This window comes from Cebus imitator, unplaced genomic scaffold, assembly GCF_001604975.1.
Source record: "Cebus imitator isolate Cc_AM_T3 unplaced genomic scaffold, Cebus_imitator-1.0 Scaffold98, whole genome shotgun sequence".
In the NCBI taxonomy this organism is placed as follows: domain Eukaryota; kingdom Metazoa; phylum Chordata; class Mammalia; order Primates; family Cebidae; genus Cebus; species Cebus imitator.
In genome coordinates, this window is record NW_016107413.1 from 2,164,677 (window position 1) to 2,174,780 (window position 10,104).

At 36.4% G+C, this 10,104-nt stretch overlaps 1 protein-coding gene across 1 annotated transcript in view; it reads left to right on the top strand.

Moving 5' to 3' along the window:
* The window catches only part of CYP51A1 (cytochrome P450 family 51 subfamily A member 1), a 23,379-nt gene extending 16,454 nt beyond the window's left edge, over positions 1–6,925 (top strand). Inside the window, exons 8-10 of the mRNA XM_017536515.2 lie at positions 1,839–1,934; positions 2,916–3,084; positions 6,341–6,925. Of these exons, the coding sequence (XP_017392004.1) occupies positions 1,839–1,934; positions 2,916–3,084; positions 6,341–6,519 (444 nt within the window). The 3' untranslated portion in view covers positions 6,520–6,925. The remainder of the gene's footprint in view (positions 1–1,838; positions 1,935–2,915; positions 3,085–6,340) is intronic.
* Positions 6,926–10,104: the final 3,179 nt, after the last annotated feature.

The following is a 10,104-nucleotide window of genomic DNA, read 5'->3' on the forward strand; positions in this document are numbered from 1 at the left end:
TCAGCCTCCTGAGTAGCTGGGATTACAGGCACGCACCACCATGCCCAGCTAATTTTTTGTATTTTTAGTAGAGACGGGGTTTCACCATGTTGACCAGGATGGTCTCAATGTGTTGATCTCGTGATCCACCCGCCTCGGCCTCCCAAAGTGCTGGGATTACAGGCTTGAGCCACCGCGCCCGGCCTCTCTGAGATGTTTGACAATGATTGCAGTGTATCTCTACTAAATTTGGGAGCATTGCTATCTGAACAATTTTAGTCTTTAAATCTATGAACATGGATGTATTTCTATTATTTTAGTTCTCTAATTTTTTTCAGCAATGTTTTATAGTTTTTAGTGCACAATAGTTAAACGTCTCTTGTTAAATGTATTTTTAAGTGTTTTATTATTTTATTTATATGATGTTATTCTTTCTTCTGCCAGTTCAAACCTGCTGTTGATCCCCTCAGGTGAATTTTTCATTTCAGTTTTTATACTTCTCAATTCCCAAATTTCTATTTGGTTCTCTTAAAAAAAAAAAATCTATTGATAATCTTTATTTGGTGAGGCCTTGTTTTATATTTTGACCCTTTAAGCATATTTTACCATATTTCTTTGACCCTATTTATGCTAGCTGATTTAAATTCTTTATCTAGTAACACCAGTGTCTGGGCTTCTTCATGGATAGTTTCTATTAAACTGCTTTCTTTTTCTATGTACGAGCCATACTTTCCTATTTTGGTGTGATTTTTGTAATTTTTTGTTGAAAACCGTCCATTTGAAATAATGTGGCAACTGTGGAAATCAGATGCCCTCCTCCCTGGGTTTATTGTTGCTGGCTTTTTGTTGTTGTTGTTATTGTTGCTGCTGCTGCTGTTTGTTTACTGTGTTTTCTAGGTGAATTATGTAATTCTTCTTCCAGTGAGGTCACTGAAATCTCTGCTTGCTTATTTTAGTGGGCATCTAATATTAGGACAGAGATTTATTGAAGTGCTTTGAACAGCCAGTCTCCTAGCTTTTGCTGAAAGGCTGTGTGTGTGTGTGTTATTAACACTCCAAAAGGCAGTTACAAGTCTGCTTTCACTACCTGTGTGTGCAGGTCAGCCAGAGGTGAAAGATTAGAGCCTTCTCAGATCTTACCTGAGCATATGCATGGTCTTACACATATGTGTGGCCTTTAAGATTTCCTTATGTTGGAACTTTTCAAAGTCTCCTGTGGACATCTCATTCCCCAATTTTCCCTTTAAACTTCTTATTCTGTCTCTTGTTAGCATCAATTGATGTCACCACCTCAGGTGCCTTCAGTGTTAAACAATTTTTGCTAATTATTTTTGGAAAATTTGCTCTGGCTCCTCTAATAGTTGCTAGGCTTCTGGCTTTCACAGCTACTGTAGTTAGTTGTCAAGCTGTTGGTTTCTGGGGTTAACATGGATTTAGGGAGAGGAGGATGAGAGAAATACAACTTAGACTACCACAAAGCTTAGTCTTCTTACCAAGATTCAGATTTCTTTTTCTTGAATTAACTCTCCTTAGATTGTTACAAGCCTTTGGTTAATCTTCCAGAATTTTGAAAAAGTTGACATTGAGATTTTTGCTAATGCTTTCATTTTTTGGAGGACTAAATTTTTGTAGGTTCTTACTTCATTCTTCAGGATGATCGCCTCTCTTTCTGCTATCTTGCCCTCCTTTTTCACCATGGACAGTGGTAGAGCATGATAATCCCAGCCACCCTGAACCAGTTACCTCTGTACTTTTAGCTGGAATGCAAGCTGTCTTGTACTAAGAAAGAAGTTAAATTAATTTTTTGTACTGTTGAAGTATGCTATTTGTAACGATCAGGAAATACTTTCTTATTTTAGCTCAAGGATCTAAATTTACTTGATCGCTGTATAAAAGAAACATTAAGACTTAGACCTCCTATAATGACCATGATGAGAATGGCTAAAACTCCTCAGGTGAGTATCTTGGCTACATCTTCCCCCTTATACTCCCAGTTTTTATTTATCAAAAAGAGGAAATAGCTGGGTGTGGTTTACACCTGTAATCTCAACGCTTTTGGAGGCTGAGGTTGGGAGGATCACTTGAGCCCAGAATTTGAGACCAGCCTGGGCAACATAGTGAGACTGACCTCATCTCTACAAACATTTTTTAAAAAAATTAGCTGGCCATAGTGGCACGTGCCCCTGTGGTCCCAGCTACACAAGAGGCTGACGTGGGTAGATTGCTTGAGCCTGGGAGGTTGAAACTGCAGTGATCCATGATCATGCCACTGCACTGCTGCCTGGGCAACAAAGTAAGACCCTGTCTCAAAAAAAAAAAAAAAAAAAAGGAAGTAAAGTAGCGTAAAATAATTTTTTAAAATTAAAAAATATATAACTTCTATAGAATCATCAGTTTTACACATTCTAAATAGATACTTTCACATAATTGTAAATCGTATACATGCTAATCTTTAATGCTAATCATGCTCTGCATTTTCCTTTAACAATTGGGGTTTTAAGAATGAGAGTATATATTTTTCTTGGTTTTAAAAATAACATTTTGTTGCAAAAAATTGTTCTTGTGAAGTTTACAAATTGGATAGTGAAAGCCTCCCTGAAATTCCAACCCTACCTCCAAAGCATAATGGGTTTAATTTGTGTGCTGTGTACTTCCAACCCAACGCTGGCTCACTGGAAATCATCTTGAGTTAAAATAATTTTTAGTTTGCCTATTATCTAGCTAGTTTTTAAATATATCTACAGATGGTCCTTGACTTATGATGATTCAACTTACAATTTTTTGACTTTATGATGGATTTATCAGGATGTAAACCTATCATAAGTCAAGGAGCATCCGAGTATCCCATGCATATTAATGGTTTATTACATAATGATCTGATTATTTGGCAGCACATTTTAAAATTCTCTATTGAAATATGTGGCTTTTGTTTCTAGACTGTGGCAGGGTATACCATTCCTCCAGGACATCAGGTGTGTGTTTCTCCCACTGTCAATCAAAGACTTAAGGACTCATGGGTAGAACGTCTGGACTTTAATCCTGATCGCTACTTACAGGATAACCCAGCATCGGGAGAAAAGTTTGCCTATGTGCCATTTGGAGCTGGTAAGATGATTATATTTTAGATTGGAAGTTATTTGTTCTGTTAACATATTTGTCTCTTTCAAAATATTCCATATGAATTGTATTTACAGATTATCTCTCCATTTTCCATAAGGACATTTTTACAAACTTTTATGAGAGTAGAATATTTGTAAGTTGGAGAAAAATATTTCCTTTGTACTAAATGGAATTGTTCCATGAATCCCTATATAATGCTTCACTATCTCCTAACCTGTCTAGTTTTATTAGGTCTAATTTTTATAGTCCGCCCTTGTATTCCCTTATAACAGTATTTAAAGCCCTTTGTGAATTCTCTTAAAGAACGATTGGGGTCAGCACACCATTCAGGGAATTATTTTTGGTTAAATATCATAAAGGATAACATTTCACAAAAGAGTAAAGGTGGTCTTTTAAAATTAAAGCTTTTCTGGATTGTTAGTAACATTTTGGCTCTCTGTGAGTATCCTTATGATAAAATGTCTTTAAATTTGGGCAGGTTGTGTGTAGGCTTGCAAATTTCATTTCCAAGATCCTGAAATAATTTAGGTATACCCTTGTTTCTCCAGTAATTTTTCTATCCATTGGTTTTCTGTACTGATTAAACTATATTCTATGACTTTAGTCTTTCCAAAGGGATCATTTAGATGACAGATGACTTGTCATTGGTCACACTTTTTCTGCATATAAAGTATAAAATCCTCTAGGAACTTAAGATCTTAACTTTATTTAATAAATTTAATACTGTGGTATATAACATAGTATATAAAAGAATCATAGTTTTTATTTATTTATTTTTTTGAGATAGAGTCTTGCTGTGTTACCCAGGCTGGAGTGCAGTGGCACAATATCTCGGCTCACTGCAACCTCCATCTCTGGGTTCAAGTGATTCAGCCTCAGCCTCCTGAGTAGCTGGGATTACAGGTGTGTACCACCATGCTCAGCTAATTTTTGTATTTTTATTAGAGACTGGGTTTCACCATGTTGGCCAGGCTGGTCTCGAACTCCTGGCCTCAAGTGATCTGTCCTTTTCGGCCTCCCAAAGTACTGGGATTGGTACTCACACCCAAAGGTGTGAGCCATGCTGCCTGGCCAAAGAATCATAGATTGTTAATAGATGGGAAGAGTATTCGTTCTGTAGTCCAAATTCTGCCCCAAAGAGGAATCATTTCTAAACTAGTAATTTTCTGGTTTCCACTTGAGCTTTACTAGAAATGGGTTGCAGGTTGTTCAGTTACCTTATATGATAGTTCATTCCATTTTTGGATAGCTGTCATTTTTAGAACCTTATATGAGAGCCGAAAGCTGTTTCCTTTTAACATCCCATTTATAGTTGGTCCTAATAGTCTCTGAACTTATATTGTATAAGATATTTGAGTACAGATATAATGTCTCCTCAATCCTTTTTTCAATCTATTTATTAGTTTCCTAGGGATTCTGTAACTAATTACCACAATATGAGTGGCTTAAAACAATAGTAATTTATTCTCTGTCAGTTTTGGAGGCTGGAAGTATGAAATCAAGGTGTTGGCAGGATTGTGCTCCTTCTTAAGGTTCTACAAGGGGAATTCTTCTTTGCATCTTCCTAGCTTCTGGTGGCTCTTGTAATCCTTGGCTTGTAACTACATCACTCCAATCACTACCTCTGTCTTCAATAGGCTTTCTTCTTGTTCACGTCTCTGTATCTTCATGTGGCTTTCTTGTAAGGACACCAGTCATTGGATCTAAGGCCTACCCTAATGCAGGGTGATCTCATCTTAAATAATTACACACATAAAGATCTTATTTCCCAATAAGATCACATTCTGAGGTTCTGGATGAACTTGAATTTGTAGGGGGAGGGATATATGATCATCACGTTAATCTTGTTAAATATCACATTAAATGTCTCTAACTTCTTTACTCATTCTTTTACTTAGTAATTGTGCTGCTTGTTTATATTGGTGCATATAGTTCATTCATTTTCATAATATTGCATTTTGTGAATCATCAGAATTTATCTATTTTTCTGTTGATTCAGTTAGGATACTTCTTGCTTATTGTGTTTAAATCCTTTGACTATTCTTCTTGTAAGCCAAGCTTCTCTTTAGTTATATTTGAAATATGGACTGATTTATAAATGCTCATCTTAAATGTCATTCCTAGAAATAAGTACAGTTATGAGTCAAGCAAGCACTGTGCTAAGTACTCAGTATCAGTTTAATTTTTTTCTTTTGATGAAAAATCTTGCAACAAAATGCCCAAATCTTAAGTCAACATTCACTGAGTTTTGACAAATGAATAACCTTTAGTTAAGTCTGATTTATCAGTCTTTTAAATGATTTGCTTTCTGGCCCTATCTTAAAATCTTTGCTTAGCCCCCAAGTCATGAATATATTCTCCTGTTCTTCTCTACTAAAATTTGATGGTGTTAGCATCATGGTTTGTGACTCTTCTTGAATTAATATTTGATTATGGTGTGACATAGGAGTTGAATTTCATTTTCCCCCCATGTAATATCTAGTTATTCCTGGACCTTATGTTGAAAAGACTTTCTTTTCCTCATTGGCTTGCTTTGGTGTCTTTATTGATAATCAAATAACCATAAAAATATTCTGTTTTGGGCTCTCTGCTCTGTTCCATTGATCTATTTGTTGATCCTTACCTAGTACCACTCTGTGTTTTACCTTTAGTCTCGAAGTCAGACTTGAAGTCTGTTTAAAGTTCTCCAACTGAGTTATTTTTCCAAGATTGCTTTGGATATCCTAGGTCCTTTGCATTTTCGTATGTATTTTAAATCAGTTTGTCAGTTTCTACATGTATGTGACTTTCTAGTATATGTATTATTCTGGGTTCATTAAATTTAATTTTCTTCCATAATCATTTATAATGGCATTTGAAGTTTTGACTGGAAGGTTCTCATATTGACATTTAACTAGGGCCCTCTTGGGACAGAAACAGAATATTCTACTATATTCCCAAACTAGATTACCATCTTATGATTCAAACTTTCCATATAGTTAACCCAGATACATATTTTCAGGAAAATGTAATTGAAAAAGTTATGTGATTAGCCAAGAACTGTTTTCCTAAAATGTGATAGTTGAAAATCTCCTGGAATTTTTAATAATTCACCTTGTTTTATGTGAAAAGAATATCATCTTTTTATTATACTATCTGTACATTTGCTGTTCATCTAAAATGTAGATAAGCAAATATTACCACCTCAGGCTAAAAAGGATAAGAAAGAATTTAAACTGATTCTTCTAACTTTTTTTTTTAGGGCGTCATCGTTGTATTGGGGAAAATTTTGCCTATGTTCAAATTAAGACAATTTGGTCCACTATGCTTCGTTTATATGAATTTGATCTCATTGATGGATACTTTCCCACTGTGAATTATACGACTATGATTCACACCCCCGAAAACCCAGTTATCCGTTACAAACGAAGATCAAAATGAAAAAGTCTACAAGGAACTAATAATACATGTGATCATCACTGTAAGCCACAAAACCATTCGAAGAGAATGAAGTGTACAAAATAGTTCTTGTGGTGTACTGTTTTTTTGAGTAATTCTAAAAGCCAATTTATCATTTACCATTTTGTTAACTGGATGGTTCTATCAAATGTAGTAGCATTTGAAACATTTTCTAATAGTTATGAAACTTATACACGTGTGCTTTCAGGAAGTTCATTAGCAAAACAATTGTTCAGGGGGGATCTAGGGAATTGGCAGATTCTAAATAATATAATTTCCAGGTAGTAATTTTAAGAGTACACATAGCTCTCGGCAAATAAGTTTAGGGTATTCAAATCTTGGACTAATCCTGCAAGGCATAAAGAATAAAAATTCCAGTGAGATACTTGGAAATCACAGGTTATTATTTATCTGGGTAATTATTGTGTATGTGAGGATGGAGGTGTAGGGAATAAACGAACATCTAAAGTCTTGAATAAGAGAATACTAATTGTTTTGTTATGATGATAGAAATGGAGATGTTATAGAAAAAAATATATATCTTTTGGGATTTTAACTAAAATCACTGCATATAGGAAATTAAGAGATGTAGGACCATATCTGATAAGATTTCCTAAAAGTAATGAAATTATTAATGCTAAAGACTGCTCATGTATTTTGATCTAATCACTAAATATTACATATTTACCTATCTGATAAAATATGTATCTAGTTCTACAAGGTCACATTTATGTGGAAGTCCAAACTCAAATCCTTAGGGGATAATTTTATTTCTCTTTGGCTCAGGTTGTTTCTGCTTCCTCTCTAGAATCCAGTTAGGGATGTTTGTTACTACTTACGTTGATTAAAACAGCTAATAAACTTTTTTCTTTTCGAATATAAAATGTGAGATTAGTGAATTCTGGCTTTAAGATAATCTGAAACAGGTCCTTTGGAGTAATTGGTCACTTTCAGTTAAGCACATTCTGTTGAGGAATCAACTTATCTCAAATTGTAACTGGGAGCCTAATTATATGAGATGGCTGAAAAAAGACCACATAGTCCGTTTTCACTAGATGATGCCAAAATATTTTCCCTTATATATATTACAATTCTTTTTAAAAGGCTGGAAGACTTATGTTAAACTCTAATTGTGAAGGCAGAATCTCTACTGATAATTTTTCACATTAAAATTCTCTTTAGGCCGGGCGCGGTGGCTCAAGCCTGTAATCCCAGCACTTTGGGAGGCCGAGGCGGGTGGATCACGAGGTCAACAGATCGAGACCATCCTGGTCAACATGGTGAAACCCCGTCTCTACTAAAAATACAAAAAATTAGCTGGGCATGGTGGTGCTGCCTGTAATCCCAGCTACTCAGGAGGCTGAGGCAGGAGAATTGCCTGAACCCAGGAGGCGGAGGTTGCGGTGAGCCGAGATCGCGCCATTGCACTCCAGCCTGGGTAACAAGAGCGAAACTCTGTCTCAAAAAAAAAAAAAAAAAATTCTCTTTAAAAAAATAGTCTGTATTCATGAATTGTAAAGTATGCGCTTCATTGAGCATTGTCAGGGAATCTAGGAACTTGGGTGGGGAAAATTACATCTTTATTTGCACTAATTTTTTTTTCTGAGATGGAGGAGTCTCACTCTGTTGCCAGGCTGGACTGCAGTGGCGCAATCTCGGCTCACTGCAACCTCTGCCTCCCGGGTTCAAGCAATTCTCCTGCCTCAGCCTCCCAAGTAGCTGGGCCTATAGGTGCCCACCACCACGTCTGGCTAATTTTTTCTATTTTTAGTAGAGATGGGGTTTCACCATGTTGGCCAGGATGGTCTTGATCTCCTGACCTTGTGATCTGCCTGCCTCGGCCTCCCAAAGTGCTGGGATTACAGGTGTGAGCCACTGCACTTGGCCTATTTGCACTAATTTCCAATTGCAATTTAGTGTTTATGTCATTTATGAATTTGGGCAGCATACCACACTAGTATTAGCAGTACATGACTTTGTCAATAGAAGTCTCAGATATTTTCATATTACAGATGTTATAGATTTCTTGAATTATCTAGTTACAAACCCGAGATAAGGCCAGTCTGTTTAGTGAATAGTATTAGACTTAACAGATTTCATTTTTAATCACAGACTAATTATTGAGAAGCAAAAACAAGCGTTGATTGCAGAGGCCTAATATCATAAGGAGGCTTGGTGGTCAAACAATGGCAGTGAACTCATCTTGATCAGATCATTTGTCCATCTGTTCTTTCCTCCACTGTCTCCTAGAGCAGAATGGCCAGCTATGCTAGCTGAAAAAGGTTTTTACCCATAACCTGCGCCTTCAACTAACTGCTTTAGAGTATGTTTGCTATTTCTAGAATTCCTTTTATTGGAATCCAGCTTCTAATGTGGAAAATTTAAGTACGGTTTGCCCCCTATATTTTTGGGTTTTGCATACTCTGATTCAACCAACTGCAGGTTCAAAATATTAAAAATAAAACCCCACAATAATAAAAAGAATACACTATTAGCAACTATTTATATAATGTTCACACTGTATTAGGTATCATAATCTGGAGATGATTTAAAGCACACAGGAAGATGTGTGTAGATTATTTGCAAATAGTACACTGTTTTACAAGAGACTTAAGCATTTGCAGATTGTAGTATCCAAGGGAGATCCTGGAACTAATCCCCCACACATGCCAAGGAATGACTGAAATTAGAAACAAGAATGTACAACTTTCTACCATGCTTGTTTGTGTTGGTATAAATCATGGAACATCAAATAATAAGACAAAATCCTCCAGATGTAAGCATCAAATACTAGTCCTCTTGCTGTTTTGTGAGTTGCCATATTACTGGGGAGCACTCCAGATGAGAAATAACATTGGAATTTGTATTATCTCGGTGAGAGCCTCCCAATCGTAAAATGGCTTGGACAACAGGGATACTGTTTAATTCTGCTGCAATGTGATTAAGATCTTTTGAGTTTGATTTCTTCATCTTTTTAGTGGCCATGGATTTGTGAGAACACATCTTTGGATACAAGTAACACTAACTGTAATATAGTAAATATTGATTAATCATGAAATACCAATATAGCTTTTAAAAAACGGGCGCGGTGGCTCACGCCTGTAATCTCAGCACTTTGGGAGGCCGAGGTGGGTGGATCACGAGGTCAAGAGATCGAGACCATCCTGGTCAACATGGTGAAACCCTGTCTCTACTAAAACTACAAAAAATTAGCTGGGCATGGTGGCACGTGCCTGTAATGTAATCCCAGCTACTCAGGAGGCTGAGGCAGGAGAATTGCCTGAACCCAGGAGGCGGAGGTTGCGGTGAGCCGAGATCGCGCCATTGCACTCCAGCATGGGTAACAAGAGCAAAACTCCGTCTCAAAAACAAAACAAAACAAAACAAAAAAAAAAACACTACGTAGATGTAAAGTTGACACACAGGCACATGGAAAACTTTAAACAGTATTAACTCTAAGATTAGGACAACTTTCTCTGAATCTCTCACTCCTGTGTATTTGACATAATGAGATGCTGTATACCAAGAACTATGGCTCAGTTAAAAATGAAGAAGGTTCAAATACAG